Here is a 25,725-nt window from a genome sequence, read left to right as displayed (position 1 = left end):
GGAAAGGAAGCCAGTGAAAGGTCTGAAAGCAATACAGGTAAGAAAGCTTGCAATATCTTTATCTCAATGAACCACAGAACTTTCACAACTCTCAACCAGTTAAAACTCTTAAGAAATTCACAAGTGTCTTCACCTTACATTACTCCCAAAAGGATGGGAAAAGGAAAACAATGAAAAAGAGAGAGACCAAAATTTTAACATTGTGCCTTAAAAACAAAACAAAAACCAAAACAACCTACAAATACCAAGTTTTTTCCCTTGCAACCTCCCAGTTTTCCTGAAAGGGAAAATGACTGGGAACACTCAGAGCACAGACAAGAGCCATTTGTTGCGCACCTCTGCTATGGAAAGAACAGAAGATTAGCAATGGCTGTGCATTACACTGGTAAATAACTTAAAAAGGCAAATCCTAAGAAGTTCTCTCACAGCCACTCCCCCCCCCTTTTTTTTTGTTTTGAAGACAACCTGTTTGAAAAAAAGTATTAATTCCAGTCTATACTGTCTCTTAGTGACTTTTCTGCCCTGGAAAGAGGAAGCCTTGAACAGTAACCGCAAGCTGCATGGAAACAACATCACAAATTGTGCTGGACAGGGAACTCTCTCTGTGCCCAACAAGCTAACTGCAAAATGCAACAGATTTGGGAAGTGCAGAATGATCAAACAGCCAAAACACATCCCTACCATTTGGCTACTGCTTTAGGGCGGCATAATCTTTAACCGTTTTTTCCACCAATCCCGTATGGTTTCTCTCCTAGACCCATAAATCATTTACCACACAGTTAATCATGCAGTGTACTATATAAATGCAACCATAGGCCTTCTCTGCAACACAAAACGTTAAAGGAAAGAGGCAAAGCAAACTGTTCAGGAGTGCCTCACAACCCCAGTGACTGAACACCTAAATAAACCCATCTAGTGGCTAGAAAAGCCCAAGAATTGCTGTTACAATCTTACAACTACACAAATATATTTGTAGAAGCTGTGTAACTAGGCCTAAGGGTTGATTTACCAGGAAAAGAAAAGTAACCAGGCAGAGCTTTCACAGGCCTTTACCATTAAGAGTCCATTTTACTAAGGTCTACTGTCTACCTTAAAATTCAAGCATACAAGTCACAAAGGAAGACAAGCAAGAAGGTCCAAGATCAGCAGGACTCACAGACATGATGTCCCACAGCACTTCCCTGAAAAGATTCCCTAGTGACTGTAGTTCCTACATGCAGCCTTTGTCTCAAGGGGAGCATTAATTTGTGCCTCTCCACTCTGTTCAGCCACCTCTTTCCATGAAACAAAGGGATTTAAGCCTTTGAAACCTCTATTGTTGTTGACAAACTCAGCTGAGACTAGTCAAGTGTACCAGCTGTTACTGAGAACAGAACTGGCAGAGCAACACGACTTCAAGAACCTTGTGTTTTCTGTGCATGTGTTCATAAAGAAAGGATAAAAAAAAAGTGACAGGAAGTGTAAGTTACAAACACAAGATGACAAAGTCATTTTGATGCATGAACTACAGATGAAGTAATAGTTAGGAGACTGAAGGAAGAGGTAAAGAGCAGGATGAGAAACTGAAGCTGGGTAAAGACAGATTAATAATGCAGATTTTAAAGTTTTCTTTAATTAAAATCACATTTCTATAACTGAGTTTTTTATTAACTGTCTCCCTTGATTTGAGAATAATCTGACATTTTCTGTTTTCAAACACCTACCAACTTCCTGTTGTTAAAAAATGAGTAAGAGCAGCTCTGCCATACAACAGTAACTGTACCTACCACCCTTTACAGTTACAGGATGACTATTAAGAATTTTATTTAAAACACACTTCAGTTGTGTCTCTTTGCAATCACGAAAGTGCTAACTTCTTCCTTAGCACAGGAAGAACACAGAATATGATATGAAACCCTCAAAGCATCCAGAGAGGTACACTCAAAAACTGGACAAGAACGTCTGCATCATGAGGAGCTGAGCAAAGCTGTTTCCAAAGACAGCCACACAAGAAAGTAAGCAAGAAGAGCTCAAGACTGGGGCAGAACAGCATCACAACACTCCTCATTTTCATCATCTCATACCAACGTAAAATTTAGCCTTAGACTGAACTTTGAATTTGCTATGGACGGGATTTTTGCTTGCCCCGTTCTTTAAGATGAATTAAAAGGTGAAAGACTGTGTGGATGCTATTTGAAACTGTAGACATAAGCTGCACTGTTCCTCTAAGCAGGTGCAACCTTTTGTAAAAGATAAAAATCACTGCCCACATGTACCCAAGGCTGGGTTGACACATCTCAGATAAGACCTTAAATGAAGCATACCTGCTTCTCTCTCTCTGGGCTTACGTGAAAGCCTTCAAATCATCCAACGATAACTATTTTTCCTGGCTTAGGCCAATCAGGGAATAAAATACTTTTCAAGCCAGACGAAGACTAGTTCTTCACCAACAGAAGCTACCAAAGCAGTGCTTTTTAACACTGCATCATGAAGATGAGCATTTTGGAGAGGGATGTTCACTTTCAGTTCCTATTTACTTCCAAACACTAGGTAGGGCCAACAAATTTCATTGCACTTCAATGCTGATAAACTAAAACACCAGCGCTGATACAATGTTTTTCTTACTACTTGCTATCTAAAAAGCCATGGGAGAAAACAGTATTTTTTACTACTTAATCGTTAAGCATAAATAGTCTATTTCCACACTGATACACTGCTGTAATAATTAGAGAATGCGCTTTATATACCACCTGAAATGTTTATAGACGATTAATGAAATAAAGAAAAATTAATAACTAGACTATTGGCAAAGTGTAGCAGACTCAAAAGTCAAGTGACAGTAAAATAATCATTTACAAAAATATACTTTGAAGTTGATAATTATTATACATTTCTAATTTACAAAGAAACACCACTACTACCCTGTGATAACTGAGCTCATTTAAGCAGCTTTCCACAACAACATTCTAAAATTAATTTCAACTAGCAGTCTTTATTTAACATGCACTAAAAGACACAAAGTGTAACCACACCAAGAAAATATGTTCACCTGGTGGCTACAGGAATACTAGTATCAACATCAGACTAGAACTTAACAGCAAGAATAATTCAGAAGTGACTGCTGGACTTTGAATTACAACTAAACACTGATGTAAGTTTGACGAAGCGTTGGCAATTCTCATATAAAGCTGTGTCAGCAAGAAAATTACAGTTAAATTTAAAAAAATTACAATTAGCTTTATCAGTGAAATCTTACACTGTCAACACAGCAAGTAATTCATTCTAGTAATTTTTCAACTCATACTAACAATAACTTTAAAATACACAAAAATAGTAGTAGTGTTTCGTATTATACATGTTGGAGATCAATAACGATACCCAACACTACAAAAATTTCAATTCAATGCAGAGAGTACTTAATGACCTACTTTTATAGGTCATATACTTATACTTACATATTCAGGTTTTAGTTTCTTGTCTCCTCCTCTTACAGCTACTTTTTCAAGCTTGTCTATACTCTGCATGATCAGCTCCTCATCTTTAAGTCTAAGTTCCTCATGTATTATTTCAATGTCACGAACAGGATCTACACTTCCTTCAACATGAGTGATATCATCATCTTCAAATGCTCCTAAAACAAAAGAACACTTAAATTACATATTAAGCTAAAAAAGACAAAAAATATATATTTACAACATACTATTAAGAGTCAGAAGAGTTTGAGATGAAAAAGTAAAGTAAGTCTGTCATACTGCCCATATACAAGTGTCACCTGCAATATTTTATATCATACTGTTTTAGTCTGTTAATTTACGTATCAACTCCAGAATCCAAAGCTTATACAGATACATACAAAGCATAGCTCTTTGCCATTTCAGGAGAGCACTTAACACATCTTTAAGAGTTTCTTCTAAATAGGAACAGGCTAGAGCACTTTCCTGAAAATAGGTACCACTGTATTTAACAGTATCTAACCTAGCAGTAGCAAACATAGTAGCTAAATTGAATGTTGCAAAGATTTTAATACATGCAGTAATGACTAAAAGATTCACGGAAAGAAAACCTTACAAATCACCCCGGCAGCCCTCACTGACTGACCAATTTTATGCATTAAGAAAAAAAGAAGTTCTAGACAAAGAATTCTGAAGTTCTGAATGACTCTTAGTGTTTCCAAGGGAAACAGGGCTTAGAAAAAAAGGCCTGAAATCATCTGGCAGACCTCGTCCCTGTTTCAATCTACTTTATCACTGTGGTTCTGACGGTGATTAGATAATGAACCACTCAAACACACAATTTACACAGCAGCTAATTTCATCGGCCTGATTTGAGGGTATGGTTTTTAGGGGGCCATCAAAGAAGCAGATGAAGGTGCATTTGTCATATATGAGTGACAACCATTCACACTATCTGAACAAAATGGTGCTGGCCCTTATTAGAAACACATGCTATTATCACATATTTAAAGTGCAGTTGAAGCCATAATTTCAAATTGCCAACTGGAAACATAAGGGTAAAACAACCAGATATTACTGAAACATGTGTACTGACTTCATGCCCTTCTGAAGACAATCTGGCAACATAATTCAACTAGGATTTAAATTATCAGATAAGCAGCATCACCAAAAAAACCACCCCACCCCAAAAAAAGTCAATACATATTTTAAAAATAGAAATATTAACAATTAAAAACAGTTTATTACTTATTTGTGGATGAATTTTCAGAGTATTTGCATGCCTATCCTGTAACATTAAAGATATGCTTGAGAAACCAACCACAAAAATAATTTTATTTTCATATTACTAAAATGAAAATCAACTGATTTTTTACATGGGAAAAAAAAAACCACAAGCATTTCTTCTACTAAATATAAGATAGGAAACAGGGTAAACTACAAACAATTCCTTAACTGATATACAGAAAGTTGGGGTTCCTTGTTGTCATGCACATCTTAAATTTCATCTTTTCTTTTAACTTACTGAAAACAGTGGTTTTAGCAATAAACATTTTACATCAAAACACACAGTACACAGGTTTAAAATGTTGTTGACAGTCAAATGTCAAAATCATTTTCACACAGACTTATGAAAAGTCTTTAAAACAGTGGTTACCAGAAGTTCCCTCCTCTCCCATCAGCTGTCTGTCTCCAAAGATCATCAATGAGCTCCCTTGATACAAGGAAAATCACCTCAGCAACAGATCCAACTCTGATGCTGGCCGTGACAGGAGAACAGGCTGCTCTGTCAAATGGAAACTCACTACACTAACCCATACCAATGCTAGGCAATTAAGGAAGAGATACTGTAGCCTTTGCCTTCCATAAATCCCAATCTGCGCACCTGAACCAATGGGACATGGGCTGTTCGGATGAACAATTACTAGAAAACATAATTTAACAGCTCTGTTCTGATTTGCAAGGAAAATACTGAATAAAAAGTGGGGAAAAAAAGTAGGAAGATGTCACCATACAGATCAAAGAAAAGCCTACCTGCCCAGCCTTCTCAACAGATGAGTAGTATTTACGCAGCTAAAAAAGTAAGTTTATTTTTCTTCCTTGTATCAAGAAAAAAAGTGTCCATTACCATCTAAATAATACATTCTCAAATTGTTTACATCTTCCTTCTGCATTTGGTGTCCATGGGTTTAAAAAAACAACAAAAAAACCCCACACTGTTAAAGCCAGGAGAAAAGCTCCATGACTATAAAGATCTTGCATCTAGAACATACAAAGTAAAGTAAACAGCTTGTTTTGGTCTTAAGGAAGAATGAAGTTTTTCTGAAAAAGCAAGTGTAAGGTGAATTAGTAATAACAAAACACAGCTTATATATCAGTTATATTTTTCCTTTTTTTTCAACAACAGTAAAATACTTCTTCAGCAATTATCTTCATTTCTTCACATCTTTCCATTACTTTTCACAAAAAAAAATCCAGTTCTTTACTCATCCAAAACCAATTACTTCAGTGTAATTCCACCCCTATAAAACCGAATCTATATATGTCACCTTCGCTCTCGTCTCAGTTAAATGCTTTAACCCATGGACACTTCAATGTTCTGTCAGTTTTCTTCAAGCCTCCTCCTCCCGTCAGCTGTCCTCATGCCTGTGTCAGCAGCCATCCTGCAGCTCATTTAGGCAACATCAATGAGAAGAGACCCATGTCTGGCAACACGCTGTTGCTTGGTCAGGTAAGGAGCCCCTCTACTGAGCTGATGATTTCCCATTCAAGGCAACAATTTAGCCTTCTCTCTTCCTCACTGGGTTGCTTGACTCTTCTCATGGAAGAAACAAACACTAGTTGCATATTCCATTAAAATGTTGGATTTGGAGCTTGAATTTTCAATTCTACATTTAGAGGAAAAGTGCATTTTCCTATCTTGGAAAGGAGAAAACCTATCAACAGCTGTGCTGACAAAGGTCATACAATTCCCTTCCAAATAGATAGGAAATCCATTAAATTAATCATGGCAGGGGTTGGTTTTTTTTTTTCCTTAAGTTATCAAGAACACTTAGAGGAGAGAAATTTAAATCTCTTCCCATTGAGACAGCCACAGTCCATAAAGAAGTGGCAGGTATAAGATTTTGTATACACAAAAGGCCAAACTGGCATTAATGTCCAGATTTTGGCATAAACTGAGAGACTCTTCTTGACAAGCAACAAACATCGAGCTTTTTTTTATGATTCTCTTGTTCAGGGTTTGTCAACGCCGACTTCAGTCATCAACCTAAAACAGCTCAGCCTCTGACTGACAGCCTAGCCAGAAGCGAAACGATGGGACACTCAAGGAAGAAGGAAAGGAAAAGGGAGAGAAAACTGCTATGATGAAAGAGCCTTAGTTATAACTTCATCTCAATATCCATGTGGGATGTATCTTGGGCAATCCATTATGCCAGCCTCAAGCCTGCTTTGAAATGATAGTCTAGCACAAATCATATTGAGCATTGTAGGGAATTCAATTCTGGTCTGCAGAGCTGAATGCAGACTTAGCAAGCAGGAACTGGTGGTAACCTTTGGAATTAGGCTCTGTGCGAGAGATGAGATCTCTTGGAAAAAGTACTACTGTGAGAAATTAGCAAAGTTAAACTATTAGAATAACGTTTTCCTCAGTCCCTGGTTTAAAAAATAGTCTATATAAAAATGTAAAGTGGTAGGAAAAAATAGTTGTAAAACCGATTCAAGAAATAGGACATACCAGAAAATGTGTATATTATTTGCAACTTACGAAGATGAAAACAAGAACTATAATATTAATCTACAAATCTTACCTGATATAGATTGGTAGCAATATATTGCTATTTTTTAATATGTGTCTCTGCCTTTGCTTTATTAGTGAGTGAAATTCCTCTGTCAAGCAAGGCCTTTAACTCTCTTTTGTTAGGGAAGATGATATGATAACCCCTCCTTCCCTCCAGCGCACACAGCAGCAAAACAGAAAGCTCAAAGGCTCTATTTTAAAATATAACAAATAGGGGACTAAGAATGACATTGCTGTCCAATTAAAGATAGTGCAACACCTGTACGATGAACAAGATGCACAAGGTGGACATAGGCCATGAACCCTGAGTAAGCAGTAGTATAAGTAGTTGATATAGAGCACTATGTAGAAAAGCAGCCTGTTGAAAATAAAAAGAACCCACTAAAATATGCTGAATTGGAAGAAGCAGGGAGGATGGGAGGTAGGTCTCGAGATGCAAGATAACAGCAAACTGATGAGAATTTCAGTTTTCTGAATGAACAGGTAAGATTATCTTCCATATCACATAGAAAAAGTATACCAATTAGTTTATGAACATGTAGCGCTCTGACGAAGGCAAATGAAAAATAAACATTGACAAAGAAATGTTGATATTGGCTTGGCTGATACTGATCACTGATTACAACAGTGAGTAAAAATAATGGTGAGAGGGAGAAAAGGAGACCTCGTAGTCTTATTTTGATCTCAAACTGATTACTAGCTCGAGAGAGCTTGGGAGAAAAAGGAGGGGGGGAAGGGTTCCCTGAAATCATACTAACAGGGCATCCAGGTGACGAAGAAAAGGACTAGAATGGGATAGTTGCAGAAGAACAGAGAGAGCAAACAGTCACCTGTCAGAAATAAAACCCATTCTGATTATGGGCTGATTATGAGCTGTGTTTAAATATGGTAAACTTCAAACACAGTGTGTCTGTCTCCTTATTGACATAAGGAGGGCTCAACTTCTGTAAATATGAGGGACCTTTCCCAGGTTAGAAACTTGTCTACACACTATCCTCTGCAGCATACTCACACCTGCCAGGCTACTGGCTGCTGAGCTCTGTGGTCTAGCTTCCAAAGTTTTCATTTAAAAAAAAAGATCATTTTTTTCAAACTTGTGCTAAAAAATTTGTCTAAAAAAACCATGTTGTGATATTCTGGAAGTTCATCAAACAAGAAACTGATCTAACTATGCCACTTTATTTACTTCTTATTTCCAGAAAAAAAAATAATACTAATTTAAAAAGATATTTAATACGAACTTCTCCAAAACTAGCCATACCACCGCATTCTCAAGACAGTATGATCTATGGACAATTACCTTCTCCAATGAATGTAATGAAAATCTATTGTTCTTCCCATGTCTTCATCAACTGCATTTGCTTTTAGAACAGAAGGACTCGGCATTTCTCAAACATTACCCCAAACCATGGCACCTTCCTTTTGCCTACTTCCTAAAGTTATACTGTCTGTGCTCCAAAACTGCCCTCTTTCTACTACAGGAAGCTATAAGCATACTACTATAAGAGAAAAAAAGAATCAGTTTACTATATGGGGAGGAAAAAGTATATACATAAAATAGACTTACTCAGGAATTTCCCCAAAGAAGCATCTGTTTGTCAGCAACTAAGCTAAGCATACAGCAATACAGGAAGGTCAGCTGGGAAGCCCTAATCAGTAATTTCATTATTTAAAAAAAACTGATTACGACTTCTCTGATGTCTCGTGTATCCCACCAGAGGTAAAGTATATTTTTTATCAGAAGTTAGTCAAAAGGAAGTTGAACAGAATCCACCTCTTTCTTCTACATTTTAAGTATCCTAGCTATAAGCCTTTTTTTCAAATAATCTCCCAGAAAATGCTGACAGATTTGCACTCTAGCTGGAAAGATGCACCCCTGCCACTTCCATAAGGGTAAAAGAACAAAGACTACAGAGTTAGAAACATCAAGCTTGCTGTAAGTAAGCAAACCTGCTGTGGTAAATCCCCATAATGTTTTAGTGGCATGAAGATATTACTGTTAAAACAAGGCTGGTATTTAGATGGGAAAATAGTAAAGCATAGCACAGTAGCAGAATTGCTTTTGACATCTAACAGCACCAAAAATTAATGACTTAACTTGAAGTTACTAGAAATGAGGAGCTTGGAAATGATCACTGTCACATCCAGCTCCCTCTTCTGTTGCCAGTGGGCCGAAGCCTAAAGGATTCTTCAGTTTCAGGGATGGGTTTATCTTCGGCTGAGCACTTTATCTGGGCTGTTTGGGTCCAAGTGTGGTGGGCCCAAAAATATTTTAAAAGCAGCATTAAAGAAGTAACGTGGTGATAGCTGGTTCTGCGCTTTGCTTTCAAGTGATACTAGATAAAAAAGATCCAGAAAACAGAATGACTGGCTGGAGATGATGTGAAACCTGTTTTTTCCTGGAGGAAGCACAGGAACTGCCTATTTGTCAGGTCTTGATGGCAGCCAGGACACACAGGCTACATCTTTTCTTCACACGCAAAAGTAATAGCAGATAAATATGTATACAGCACAGCAGTAACAAATGCCACATTTTAAACAGTATCATCTAATGACATGCACGTTTCTTTCCATTTCTTTCAAGAATCAGCTTCAAAATTCTTTGACAAAATTTACCTCTCAGCCTCCAGAGATTTTTGCATTGCTTATGTTATACCTGTCAAGATCTGATGACTGTATGTTATGTATTCATCTGAACAGAACCACTACACTTAGTTACAGGCTATCATCAACCAATTCATTCTCTTGCTAAAATCAAGTCATCCAATTACTCCTTGACTAATCAAGGCTGTTTTGGCTTTTTCTTTTTTCAAAAGGTACTCAACAGCATAAACAGTTCACTTACAAGAAATGGAAAGGGGCTAATCAGCAGAATTATTGTTTTGCTGCCACAATTTGCAGTATTTAAATGTAGTTGCTGATTGGACTGAAAGTTTTATGATATAGCGTATAAAACTAGTTTGACACAAAAACGAAGCTGCCTATAGCCGAAACTTTATTGTTTCTAGCTGCTCCAAGCTGCCACTGAGATGCTAAAAACCAAATCAAAGTAATACTACTAGACTTACCTTATTCTGCTCCTAATTGCAATTATGGAAATTAATGAATATCTTCAAGATTAATTTATATTTGATATATCAGTCGCTTCATTTCTTTAATTATCCTTATCCTTAAAGTAAAACGGAACAAAATATTTGGCTAATATTAAGCTCCACATAACAGCATTTCAGGTCTTGTATTCGCTTACAAAAGGTAAGCAACCGCGTTGGTATATTTTATGCTGTAATTAAGAGGGATATTTACAATTTGATCAGAATCTAAACGGCATCACAAGCTGAAACTCCCATCAGCTTTTTTGTCAATAAGATAGAAAAGAATGTTTAATAACACCACCAAAACCCAGACGTAGAGAATAATTGATACTTGCACTTCCTCTCCAGCATACATTCAAAAACTATTATCAGAAAGAGCTGCTCGTCACAGACTGATATGGCACATCACAATACACACACATACCCTGTTATAAGCCCTGAAATAAATGAGCAATAATATCTATCTGGCCACTTACTGGGGTGGGAATGGGGGAGAGAACAAAAAGAAATAAAATAGGGTAACTTGGGTGGGGGGCTAGAAGCAGGGTATTTCTTTGAGCTATCAGAAGAAACAAGACTACAAGTGTCAAAAAACATTAAATTATAAATAATATCTGTACTTAGACTGGCTTGACATGCTATCATCAGTATTATAAAGATTTAAACAGTAAAAGATACCGCCATTTCTGACTGAGGTACAAGTACATTTAACGTTATAGAATGTATTAAACTTTGATGATGGGTACATTTTACTATGCATACTCATGATTAGAAGGGCAAAAGAATACTGTCAGAGTCAACGTTTTACAGCTTTTTAAATGTAGCACGTGTTAACAAAGAACCAACAAATAAAGTAGGTTTAGCATGTTTTCCCTTGCAAGCTAATTTCAAGTGAAATTAATCACCTGTAACACAAACCTAATATTCTTTAAGCAGAGTAATTTTCAGTTGAAGAAGGTGCACCTGCCTACATCTTCAACATAAGCAAAATCAAGTACAAAAAACATCAAATAAAATGCTGTAGTAAACCTTGACTTCTGAAGAAAGAATTTTTTCAGACATCTTTTGTGGCTTTGTTTTGTGCTACAGCCCTTTAAGTTTTGTCTTCATAAAGCCTAACTAGTTGTAATCACTCGCAGTCTAATTGTGGACATTTATCTGCTTTTCTTATGCATAGAACATAGCTATTAAAGCTGAATGGTGATGGTGTGAAGTATAGGTTAAATTGGGTGAAATTAAAGCAAATTACTCTGGGATGTGGAACTCTGAAAATAGAAACTGCCAATGATTTGCAACCCTCTTGATGATCAGCTTCACAGAACCCTAAATGACAAGAAAACTTACATATTTTAAAGTTAACTAGATTTTTTTTTAAAATAATATGTATAAATTTATTTAAAATGCAAGCAGTCACTGTGGCAATAATTATTTTGTTTTACCTGCATCGTAGAAATATAAGAAAAGATTTTAATTCCCATTAAAAACACTTGTTTTTATTCTCAAGTTTAGCTGATTTTTAGCAACAGAAAAACAGTTCAGAATATTAGTTGCAGCATTAATTACTTTGAACACAACATTACAGTTTATGCGTACCATATGGCTATACAGACACAGGATGGTAAAAGCAGCTGCTTTGGGCTCTCTTGACTGGTGCGGTATTAGGACTCAAATTCATTACTTGCCTATATAAAAGATAAGCAGCTACATTTATCCTGCTGAGCCCTAATACTGCACCAGTCAAGAGAGCGCAAATCAAGCACCCCTCCCCAAAAGTCTGAAATGGCAGCTGAACGGCAGTTCTTTCAACATCAAATCTATTGGGAGCATTTGACAAAAAAGGGCAAGTCTATTTCTGCACCGGCAGACACACAATGAGAGCATGTACCAGCAATACAGGATTTTAAATGACTGTAGTATCAACTTCTTGAGCATACAAAGAATTTACATTTGCATAAAAGTACTCATCAAGCGAATACTGCACAAGGTCAGAAATGAGAATTATAACCTCCCCAGGAAACACTGAGGCAAAGCAATTCACTTCAGGACACGTAAGTCGGCAGAAGAACCACAATTCTGTTCCTGGTGGAAGCAGTTTTAACAGAGAAAAGTTGTTAGCAAGACAGTCACTTCAATGAGCTTCTCTGTAAAATGCTCTTCTGGAGCCCTTACCCTTGAGTCTGTCTGACAAGCATTAGTGATTTATTTCAGATGTAAAATGTGTTTACTTGCCATTGCTCTTTCATCCTAGCACCACTGGGATGTAGTCAACACTCCACAGATAAAACCTTCTACCTGCTGAGATTTGCTATCAAGTTGGTCACACTGGGTAAAGGACGTTATTTGACAGCTGAAGGAATAAATCTTTGAGCCCTTCATGCCTCCATTTGCTGAGGGCTCACTCTAACTGCCCTTGATCATATATTTGAAATACTATCACCGCACTGCCCACCAAATAGTGCCTGAGACAAACTCCTTGGTTACTCTTCTTGCAACACACTTTACCCAGGACGACAGTGCATGGTAATTCGCATGGACTCACTATCAGAAGACACTAGGAACAGCAGCACTCGATGTAAAACTTCTTGAGATGGCTGACATAACACATAAATTGTTTAAAATAAGAATTCCCTAGGAAAAACTAGCCTCTCTGTTCAAATTTTTCCAAAATACAACTGTGTCAATTGGAAGAAGGGCGGCATTTGGCACCTAGCCTGGACCACTGCAAAATGTCCAAAAGCCAAAAAGGCTGAAGAATGCAAACGTTTGCTTCAGAGACAAGTGCTCTTGTCAACTTGAGCTCAGCCACGCTCTGCTTTATGGTACTTTCTGTTCTAACGACTGAAAACCTTCCTTTGTGAGTTTAAGTCGTGAAAAGAGAAGCAAACAGGAACAAGGAGAGTCTCCACAGTATCACCCTCCCTGGTGAGCGCTCCCATGCAGCACCACCTGCATAAAGGATAGTGCACGCAGGAAGGTCTGTCCACAAACATCAGTGGATAACTTAACATGTCTCTGTGTACTACATATCCAGACTGTTCCAGAAGACAATGTTCCTACTCAAAAGTAGACTGGAACTCATGTATTCGCAATCTGATGGCGTCTACACTGTACAAAAACATGGTTCCTAAGCAGAAACTGTTTGGAAAGTAGAAATGTGCCTATATGTATAACTGTGTATTCATATTCCTTCCACCATGACCATCTCCGTGGTGCATTTTACCCCTTCTTTCTGAAGGTCAGTCATCAAGGTCTTCTCTTTAGGAACACTCAGTGCCAAGCTCTACAGTGTGTCAGTCTTAACTGGAATCTCTGAGTCACCATTACAAAACGTAATTGCTAACAGTAACTGTGTTTTTAAGACAATATGTTTACACAGATCATGAATAGCAACTAGCAGCCATCAGCAGAAACCCACAGGGCAGGTCTATCTGGCCTTGAATGACCAGATAGACAGGGAACATTTTAATTATTCATGGACAATTTATCTGGGTCACAGATTGACTATGCCAAAGATGCAGAAATATAAAAAAAAAAACAAACACTTGAGCCCTGAAGTTTTTATTGGGTCTGGCATAGCACTGCATAGCGGTTATCACGACTGTACTCCTACTGAACCACTTTGGTTACCTAACGCTGCAACAAAGTCCAAGCCATTAAACTCTGCTGAGCCCACCTTGGCTCCTGTGCAGAGCCAGCTCAACTCTCTGTTCTGCATTCTTCAACACCTTGGAGGGTTATTAGTCTTTGTAAAGTAATGAACAGAGAATGAACAGTTCAGCACAGAACGCAAAATTACAACCCTCCTGGAAACCACAACAAAGGGTGTAAGATCATTTCAATGAGGCAACTTATCTTCAAAAACATTTAAAGCAATGTCTTAAGCTATATAAATACCTAGATAAAACTCAGTAATGACAAGTTTTCACATTCAAGAGGTTAGTTATCTAAGCCGTTCCCAAATATTCTGAAACAAAATTATATCGTCGTTATGATAAAACAAGAGCACTAAAAACTGTCAAACAACTTCTTGCAGTGCCTTACAAAAATGCTATAAAAATGGATTATGGAATTTGGCAGAGTGGAAAAAACTAAGTTACATATACAGATCAGTCATTGTTTACAAAAAGAGTAACCAAGTTTTTTAGAAGAAGGGTATTTATAAGGAGTTGTAAACTCAGCTCATCACGTGTTAACAAAGAACCTTATTCTCCACATCTGAACGTTTCTCTTTTGAGGATCTGTTTTGTTTCACAATGAAGGTGAGGAGGAGTAAACACGCTTGAGGAAAGACCAGCCAACGTATTAAAAAAATGAGAGTTGATGAAGACTTAAACAAGCAAAAATTGTTTGATAACTGCCGTTATGTATGTATATGGCCTACATAAGTTTGTAATGAAGTGCTGTGTTGCTAAGTGAATAAAGTATCTTTAAAAACAAAAGCAAAAAGACTGTCAGTAAGTTTTCCTTATAAAAATGTACCTCATCATACAACCTTCCCTCTGGACATTCTGGCCCACATTCATACCATAATGCATAAACTTAATGCAAAAGCAGCAATAAAGTTCATCCAGATATATCCTTTGCAAATCAATTCAAATTTTGACAGAGTGCTGCCTATCTGGTTTCTATTAATAGAAATCCTATTAATAATAATAAAAATTAAATCATTAGCTGGTTAAGAGACAGTTTGTTCTTCATATGTGATTTTTCACACGCAATGATTACTTTTCACAAATTAAAGATGATGTCACAGTTCTTAGGACCTCACATAACGGTACAGGCTTGGAATCACAAGAAATATAAAATGATCTTTTTAGAACAGCATTTGAAATACTGAAAACAGAAGGTAATATATGATTTGCATCTTGTTTGATGAAGAGGGTTTGCAATATTTCCTGTGCAATGTTCAAATCTTAATGTAACAGTTAACCAGACAGAACTCAATACTAGTATTTTACTTTGGATGTTAGTCCCTTCCTCTTCCTTATAAAACTCAAAACAGCATCCCAACAGAAAACTAAGCACGTTATTTGCTATAGATTGGCTGAACAGTTACATGGGAAGTAAAGAACTCACTATTTTGTACATTCTTTCAGTGAAGAAATCCCTAACACCCAGGGATTTGCTTTTCTTTCTAGTAACATTTTACTTCAATGACAACTACATCATGGAACATGTCAGTTGTGTTCTGTAACTATCTGGCACCATCTAGTAGCCAGTGGCATCTTCTTTACTCAATCCCATTAACAGAACCTGTGACAAGGGTGATACTGAACAGATATGCAAGAAATAACAACACAAACTTCTTTATCCAGATCTCATATGGTCAAACAAATGTTTTATGTTCAATTAGGTACGGACAGCTATAGTCAGTAGCTACTTGTACACTACGTAAATACCTTCTGCCTTCCTTGAAAAAGCACATTAAATACTTCCGTGTACGTTCAAGTTTCCAAGTAATTTAAGAATCTGCTGGCAAATTTTAGCAGTAGTTGACAAAATGCATTGCTTTATACATGCATGCAAACAGTTCCCTTTTATTCCCTTTCACTATCCTGAAAACACACAAGTAAGTTAGAAACTAAGAAAGAAAACATATGCTTTGATTAACTTGAATCCTGGATATAGAGGGTGGGTTTTTTCCATGATTGTCAAAGTACAGTGTCTGGCAGGCCCTAAAATTGGGAAGGAGGGGGTGCAGGAGGACATGGGACAACAGCAGTATGAGCATAATCGAGGCTACTTCATTACGTTCCCGAGGTGTGACTGGGTAGAAATCTTCATTTCCAACAGTTCTACTCCTTTAGCCTGCGAGCAAACACAAATACACAGCCCCGCCACTCTGCTCCTTGCAAAATAAATACATAAATGTGATACTTTCGCAACATCTAACCACAGCTTTTTAAGCTGAAACAGTTCTTCTCCTTTTACTTTAGATGTCAAATCCATCACAGAAAAGAATTTTGTTTTTAAAAGACTTCCTCAATGAAGCAGTTCATTTCTCTGCCATTTAGCTCACTGTATTTTTACAAGCACCAGGCTGAGCAAACTATGATTGAGAGAAGCCATCTTATGCACATTGCTGTTGTCCCACATCATTCAGAACAAACCTTTTTAGATCGTTAACTACCACAGGAGTGCTGATTACACAGGCACCAGCAATTTCCTAACCAATGACCACCTGAACAATGATGTGTTCAGCTTCTCAGACCCTGAAGCCTTTCAGAGGTGAATCATTTCACAGTTTGGAACTAGATCTCCATAGCAACTTCCCTTTGAGGGTTTTAGAATCACCATCCCGTAATTCTATGATCATCAAGCTCAACCATTCCCAATGGTTCTTTTCACAGCAGATGGAAAAGGAAGCCTTGAAATTTTACAGTCTATTTCAAGCAATTCATCTTGCAGCCTATTAGAATTCAAAATATTTCGACCTTCAATCACAAAGCATGTTATCTGAAGCTGTGGTGATCTCAAGTCAAGACAAGCAGACGTTTTAGTCTAATCATCCATGATGAGAAGAGACTGACAAAAACTCTTAATTCAACCACCATCAAAATGCTTATTTTAACTGCATGAAAGTCTTTCAACAGGCAATGAAAACACACCATGTACCATTTTATCACAACCTTCCATTCAAGGGAAATATGAATTCTGAATATTGGCATGGATCTTTGCACTCCCCGACTGCTTTTGAACAAATATCTGCTTCCTAAAAGTTGGTATAAATCCAATTCTACAACATTATTTTCAACAGCTGTCAAGAAAAATGATGGAAGCAAACTGCAATTAAACTTCTCACGACTGAGTACAATAATGCTGTAAATGAGTTACTTATTAATGGATCCAGTTTGTTATAGGCATCTTCTAAAAAATCCAAATCAGTTATGTCTGAGAAAATAAATACCAATTAAATTACGAAAACATAGCATTGGTTAAAATCTCGAAGCAAAGCTCAGTTTCATGATAATCATAATCAGAGGGGGGTTTAAAGTTTTTTTTTCCCTTCTGTTCCCAATTCCCAACTCAATTCCCTCTGTTTAAAGTTAAAGAAACATTTTCCTTCTCTTAAATGTTTCAGTCAACCACTGAAATAATCCCATCAGGGGGACAAAAGCTTTAAACTTGAAAACCTTTTCACCTAAAGCCCATGTTGATTCATTCATATTTTTAAATCAACCTTAAATACAAGTTAAATTGAAATGTTTTAAAATCTCAGTTATGCACTGTCTACTATATTAATAATGATGGTTCATCAAATTCCCACCCTTCAAAAAAAAAATATACTCTTCCCCACCCCACCCCAAACAACTCTGTAAGGTTAACTCTAGAAATACTTTATTCTTGTTACTACATCGAAGTACAAAGCATCAAAATGCAGTAGTGAATAATCACTAACTACATAAACACAAGTTATCTGGTGACTAAAGAATCCAGAAGAGTTGCAACTTTGCATACAAAAATGCCACCAATAGTATTTAACAGGATCAGCAGTAAGTTTAGTTAAAAAAAAAAAATTACTGATTGGTGACTTGACAGTGAGACTTTGATACTTAAAACAACAACTGCTGTAAAATGTATCAAACTTAAAAGAAACAGTAGAAGGACCCACCTGTTCCAAAGCCCCAGTGTCCACTATGAATAGTGAAATAAGGGAAATTAACAGGTATTTTACATTTTATAACATTTGTAGAGGCAGGAACACTTAATTGTTTTATTTTCTTTGAATGAAAAAAATGCATCTTCTGTGTCCCTAAGCAGTTACTTAACTGTGAGAGCAGCCACAATTGAGACCCTCTCTACAGCACTTAAAATGCCACATTTTATTAGGCTACAGGGAAAAACCAACCAACCAACCCCCCAGCTGACCTCATCCTCCTAGGTATCGACATTGTTGAGCCATACTCTTACTCTACTTCAAAGAAAAACTCTTTAAAAAGAGAAACTTATTTAAAAACTCCACAAAACGAAAAGATCTTGAATACAATGATTTATTGACTGGTGGTTTATTAAGAGTTAGTATTTTTGGTGAAGTCATTCTGAAAACACTTCTGTAAAAGAAATGATGACAAAAATCTTTGGGGGAATAAACTGGCACACTACAGGATTTATCTTCATATATTTTGCACCATTTGCAAAGTTAGCTCGTGATCAGAACTATACAGCTGCTTACACTGAACTTCTTGAAGATCTGAGGGGAGGTATGTGAACATAACCACAAAATTCAACTAGGGATGAAGCTAGAATTTAAGATACAGTAAAGCAAATGAAAAAGTTATGCATCAACTGAAAATGTAAACTGTTTATTTCTATGTATAATCGACTGAAACAAATACGGATTTTATTCTAGCAATCTGAGAAAGAAACACCATGGAAAAAACCTCTTGAGTATTTAAAGCACCATCTCCTGCAAAGACCAGAGATTAAGGCAATTATACATGAACAATATTAAAATTCTTAGTGGTTTCCAGTGTTAGATCAGTTACGTCAATAGCTAATATAAAAACTACTGCAAATATCTTCCTAAAGGAGACAAAGAAGTTACGGGATATATTTTACAATACTCAAAAATTTTGCTCAAAAAAATTTTTCAACTTCCTTATTTTAATATGGAAGGTAATCAAATCTATGTTATCAGAAGTTTTAACTCATCTATAAAGTTTAGCTTACTTTTTTTGTCTGTTGACCAAACATAACATAACCATTAAGTACAACCTTTTATTTATCATTGTGCTATCTAAAATTGAATATAAAACTGCCCATGAGTACCAAGTTATTTAAACATTTTGCTAATTAAAAAGTACAGCTGTCACTGCAGCAATACTTACACGTGCAGACAGAACTACATACATGTAATTTATCTACTAGTAATGTAGCTATTACTAAATGTAATTTTAACAGGAGCACTTTTTAAATATTCTTAAGTGATAGTAAATGATAAGTATCTTGCATTGTACAATTAGACTGTCAGCAAAGGATGCCTATTAGTAACACACACACGAATCATCTGAGAGTTACATCTTTACAATCTATTCTATGATTATGCACAGTTATGATTCAAAGTATTCTCATGGTATTTTACCAGATATTTCTTGTAAATAGTAATTTTAAAATCTAGGAGGCAATTCTTAAAATTGTCCTCATATACTAAGAATGAGACTGCATTTTTAGCTTTTCCTCCCCCCAATATCCCCATGACTGTATCTGAAAAACCTCATCTTAAGCACAGTATTTATATATTAGCTCACCGTTTAACAATCTAGAATAACCTTAAGTTTATTTCATAACATATAATCAAGCAACATACGGTAATTAAAGCACACTGAAAACAGCAGTTACTAGCTAATTAACATTACAGAAACACTTTTCTTAATGATAGAAAAAGACAAAGATGTTATAAAGTACCATAGCATAAGGAACAGTTTGTTATAAACCTTTTTGTTTAAAGCATTACAAACTTCAACTTAGGAATTTGAAATTACAGTACTTCATGAATTAAAAATGTCAATGCAAGTTATGCACGGTTAGGTAAGCGGTTTAGGGACTACCCTTTCACCACATGGTTCATGTAGGGCGAGCACCATTAATACAAATTGTTGCACCCCTCAGGACGGCTCAGAATTTGCAAACACACCCAACCTCTATATTAGCCTTATTCATGCAGAGTTAAAGAACTAATACAGTTTCACTATTTTCATGGCAGTAGGATGTATTTGCCATCACCACAGCACCTGAACTGCAGCTAGGGACAAGCAGCAAAGAACAACTCGAGCTGTGATGATGGCACCCTGGGCAGGAGTTAGGGGACAGCTGCCAAGACAGCTGCTGTGTTCTTTAAATGTTTGCGACATCAGTTCAGTGGCATACTGTGTTAGATAATTGTTTTATGTTTTGCAATTGAATTACCACTTTAAAACAGTGGCAATATCTTACCTTTACATGCTATTTTTAAACCCACCTTCTATTTATTACATCATATTTTATATTTTGTATTTGTCTGTATTAACAGTAACACCTAAAAATGCTTGCTAGGTAAAACTGTGTGCGCACACACAGTCCTAGCAAATAGTCTCTTTGGAGACCAATACTTTCATATGAAAATATCTTCTGATATTTTTTCCCCGCTATTTGTACCCCACCATTATTCACCAGCTTCTGTATATGTGTATCTCTTTTTTTATTATTATTATTATTTAACATAATTTTTCAACATCAGGAATTATTTTATGTCACTCACATTCTTTGCTAAACTTTCCAAACACAGTGCATAAGAAGGTGTATTAGCTTTCCCCACGCTTTCACGACTGGGCAAAGACAAGGATTGCAGCTGCAAATTAGTTCAAACAAGATCAGGCCTTCCATAAAGTTTGGCACACAACCACAATTAGTTTTGTGCTCGCATACAGGCACAGGACAGCACACAAGCAAAAACATGTGGCCACCACCGAATGGACAGCAGACTGCCTGTCTCCGCGGTATTGCCTTAGTTTCTTAGTCACTATAAGCTGGCAATAGTATGTACAGCTTTGCAGCGTTTTTTTAATTTTGAAATCCAAAAGAAGTGCTTATATAAAGGCATGCTCAAATTCTCAATGTAAATATCCACAGTTCTCTACATATGAATGTCAGTATGAACATTTGTATCATGCAGCAAAAAATTCAAGTAGGCCACCAGAAATTGTCTTTTTGCACGAGGAAACGTATCTTAAAACATTCCCTCTCTGATTAAAAAAAAAGTATTTGAAATCCAAAATTTCAGAATGAAAAATAATCAATACTAATGTTGTCATCCTTCACTTGACCACTGCCTTTTTAAACATCACCACTACCACAACTTTTTTAATAGGTTGTGATATAAACTGTCAAACTCACGAGCAGTCAGCAGAAAGGACTCTGAAAAAGATGATCTTGATTGCAGCATGTAACATCTTTTGTTCAAGGTCTGGTTTGACATTGGTCTTATTTTCCTGATAAAATAAGCCTAAAAATCATTCTTAGACAGAATTAAGATCCTCGCCACCACAAAACACTCTGACTTTCCAAGAAACTCTCCAGAAGAAAAGGACCGTACTGGCCATCGTGCTTCTGGCAATTTTTGAAGTCTCTGAAGAAAGTCCTTGTTCATCAGCACTTTAAATCTATTAAAAAAAAAAATCTTCATCCAATTATTGTAGCAAGGTTCCTTGCAATTTTTTCCCCAAAAGCTATCATGTAGCATTTGTCTTAGACCTCATCTATCCTGAAGAGCCTGTCATTTTTATAAAAATATATGGAATTATTTTAGGGTTTCTAAACCTAGTAGACTCTCAGTAGACACTGAACCACAATACTTATACTTTTTCACATTAGATGAAAGATAGATGACCAAAAAAACAACCCAAATTTCAAAGGACATGAAAAAGGCATATACAATATTTAAGCATTTACACAGACGCCTCTAACACTACTGGTATAGATGGCTCCCCAGAACAGCAAGTCAAGCACCACCGTCACTTCATGAAGTTTCACTCAACTTGCAGCCTGCTCGCCATTTGCCCACGGGACAGAGGGCTGACAGGAGCAAGCCAGAGGCCAGAAGAACTGCCCTAGCAGACTTCACATCACCTGCTAGTTGAAAGAGGAGAATCTGACAGAAAAAGAAGATCTCTTAAGAGTTACATCCTATTTTTCAGTAACCTTATGATTTCAAACCAGTTTAACTTTGTTATGAAGACACAGTTCACTGTTCCAATTTTTCCCTTTTTGTAACAACCCTGACAAAGAATACTATACATACCTTTTTACATAATGAAATGTTCTAACCTAAATTGGATCAGGGATATAAAAAATTCATATCACATAACACAAAGAAAATGTTACCCATCTAAGATTCTTTCCCTTTCATTTGGCAGGAAAACCCTGATGTTCAGAGCTTATGAAAATATCATGCAGAAACTTCAAAAAGGTTAGAAACACACCACAAATCAACAAGAGACTTTTCTGCTACCAAAAAAAAAAAAATTGAAGCAAGCATAACTGCTGCAATAATATGAAAACAGGCTGCATTTTACTACCAGCAAGCCAGTGTTTACTCAATGCTGATTTTTCAAACAATTTGTTTCTACGAAATAATTTTCTGAAGTTTTATGAGATGTTATTGCAGAAGAGAGGAACTTCCAAAAAGCTATAAACCTGTTAAGTTTCTGTTCCATCATTTATTTAATAGTACATACATATATAAAATCTTTTTCTTTAAATAAACTGGTAGGCAGTATAGCCAAGAAAAAACACGTTAAGTGAACAGAAGATGGATTACCTTTGACTAGGCTCTCGATCTTGGTGAAAATCAGAACTCTGATCACAAGATAATTTTCTTTGTGGTTTGCTGATTACTAACCTTAAAAATGTTCTCCGAGTCATTAGAATCATCTGTTTCTTTACAATGTGCTTTCAGTTACTGGTTTTCAGTTTTCAACACAACATTGCTGATAATATTACAATATCCCCTCCTCCTAAGAGAGGCCTTTCGAGCCTGTTTGCATTCCACGGGAAGACGCTGCCTTGCTCTCAGATGCGGCTCCATCTGCCTTCCTCCCCCACACTACCATCCACAAGCCCAGCTTACCCGTCTAGTCAATCCATCAAGATATTAAAACTGGTGGCATACCATACATATGAGACTGATTTATGCATTCAAACTGCATCATACGAGTAATCTTTTCCCTTACCAAAGATTTCCAAAAGGCTCTTTCTTCTTAAACATGCTGAATATTTCATTCTAGTTATGTGGAAATATCTCTATGCAGTGCTTGTATAATACAAAAATAACACTTCCGCATAATTATGCCTGTTCTGAAACAAAGAACAGCTATTTGCTCTCCAAGGCAAGGTTTAAAACACAGGGGAAAAAAAGTAACTTCACACTGGTTTTATGGGTGAGATTTGAAGTTTCTTTCGGTTAAACTGGGGCTTAACCTATCAAATTCCACCAAACTAACATTCCAATTTAAAACAGTTTTCCTATAGCCGCAGTGGTCCCAAAGATATCTTTCTAGTCAAGAAGCTTTTAGCTCTCTGAGACTGCAAACAAATTACTGTTTCTCATATTTTCCCTGCTCCAGTACAATAAATTAACAACATTCTAGTAAATAGCACCGCTGACGTACAAAATCCTGTTAACCAACATCACCCTGCTGTTACATAGCAAGAAAACAAGAAGTAGGAAGGCAAAAAACCCCAAACCAGCAACTACTACCACGTGCAGAGGAATTCTGCAAAAAAAAAGATTTCCATAAACAGAAAGAGATGAGAGAAAAGTGTAACTTGAGGTTTTAGCTGACAAAGGCAGCATTTCTCTCCAGCAGGGAGGGAATTTGGATGTTGCTTATGAAAACCAGATGAAGGGACATGAAGTAGTAAGGACTCCTTGTGTGACTGTGACACACAAGCTGGAAACGATGGCAGACTGCAACAACCTGTCGGTATGCAGGCGGCTTGGGCAGCCTGAAGGCAGTTTCCAGGCAGGTAGCGTGGAAACCTGTGGGCTCCCGGCATCACCCTTCCTAGGAATCCCACACTCCCTCTCCTGAATACGGCCTGACGTGCTCCTGACACATGACAACAGAGCAGAAATCGAGTAAGCCGTCCAGCCTGCAATAGCAAGGACCAAGCGCAGGGCAGACAAGAAGAGGCTTGTACGCCATACACTAATCACCCTCACTATAGGGGATGCAAAGACATCTGCGTGGCACGAGTTTGAGAACCACAGTTCACATATCCAGACCCCACTAGTATATGCTGTGCTCCTGGACTTAATTGGTTCCCTTAGTTCATTAAACAGCAAGCTGTACATTCCCATCTACAGCAAGACTAGGAAAAGCTGTGAAATATTTGTCTGAAACAGCGGCTGATTAGGAAGATCAGAATGACGATGTATTTACCTGTTGAAGTGTCTAGTTCATCATATTATTCAACAACAATGCTCAAATGAGGTAGTCAAAATATCTTAGCATGACAACATTACACTGGCCGCACAGGAGGAAAATGAAAACCTAATAATGTCCAACACTTTTTAAAAAAAGTATAGGGCTTCATTAAAAACAAATTATTAAGTAATTCTGAATTTTTTTTCTTCTGTTAATAACCGAAACCCCCTGAGGTTTAATGAGCAAGACACCTGAAAAATTGAGTGACCGATTTGGCTGGCAGGTACCCTTCCTCTGCTAGGCGTACTCACGCTGGACTCTCCAGTTCTAACAACGGTTAAGGCAAGTCCAACAGTGACACTGTAATGCTTCTGCATAAAGGAAAATATATGCACATAATGAAACTTCCCAATTATTTACTCAAGGAGTGCAATTGCATCCATTAATACTCAAAACCACTCGCAGTGAAAACATACAGAGAGGGGAAAAAAATTTAATTTAAACAAGCGTACAAACATTGTTGTTTTATTTCAGTATGGGACAAATCAACTACAAGGAAACATTCTCTCTCTTTCCACACAAGAAGACTGTGTATTTGTAAATGACCAATTAACTCATACACAAAATTATTCATTCTATGGGGCACAGACACATTAATGTCAGTCTGCAAATGTTATCAATACAGGTGAGGGGAGGGTGTTTATTTTTGTTTTTTACAAATATATTCTGATTAGTTTAGGTTCAGACCAAGCCATCTTTATTCACACTGAGCAGAACTTGACTGCAATTCATGGAATTTAAATCACAAACACAGTATGACTAAATAAAAGAATTGCGCCCTTGGAAAGGATATAGAAGTACTTTAAAAAGTCACTTTTGTTCTCTCTTCCTACTTGCTTACATACACATTCCAAGAAAAACAACAACAGGAAAACATGTGAAAGGATGAGAGCAAGAATCAGTAATTTACCAGTTAGCAGCTTAGAATGATGTTGGAATAATAAAATAAAAAATATAATCTTGGTAAAGTGATTGTTGTTAATGGTTTATCAGTTCAAACATAACTGTCAAATGCGAGCATTAAAATAATCATATTCTTATCAAAGCCACTGCATGGGAAAAGAGACTGTATGAGTACAGCTGCATTTTTTAATACTGTTCTGCATGATTTTTAGCTTGTGTTTATATTCTTTTCATATCACATCACTACAGGATTATTGTTGGAACAGTGCTGTAATCATTATTCGACTGTAAGCTACTTTTAACTTTATTTTTATTTGTGGATTGGGGGATTATTTTGAAATACCATTGCATATTTTTCCCCTTCCTTTGTAAAAGCTTTTGCTAGTAAAACAAGAAACCTGCCAACATCGTGCTATCTGGTTTTAAGAAATTCAGTATCAAGCTTCAGTAATTTTTGTCCCAGTTGTAACCAGTATGAACAGACTCCTTGCTCCACCAGGGCCATACAAAGTGGTTGGAACATATGAGCAAACGGA

The 25,725-nt window shown here is 36.8% G+C and overlaps 1 protein-coding gene across 2 annotated transcripts in view; it reads right to left on the bottom strand.

Moving 5' to 3' along the window:
• The window catches only part of OLA1 (Obg-like ATPase 1), a 101,915-nt gene that overhangs the window by 50,195 nt on the left and 25,995 nt on the right, over positions 1-25,725 (bottom strand). For both annotated transcript variants that reach the window (XM_009332647.1, XM_009332654.1), the window contains exon 2: positions 3,435-3,610. In XM_009332647.1, coding sequence (XP_009330922.1) covers positions 3,435-3,610 — 176 coding nt within the window. The remainder of the gene's footprint in view (positions 1-3,434; positions 3,611-25,725) is intronic.

This window comes from Pygoscelis adeliae, unplaced genomic scaffold, assembly GCF_000699105.1.
Source record: "Pygoscelis adeliae isolate BGI_AS28 unplaced genomic scaffold, ASM69910v1 Scaffold160, whole genome shotgun sequence".
Lineage (NCBI taxonomy): Eukaryota > Metazoa > Chordata > Aves > Sphenisciformes > Spheniscidae > Pygoscelis > Pygoscelis adeliae.
Note: the sequence above shows the minus strand (reverse complement) of the source record. Positions and strands in the feature narration are given on the sequence as shown.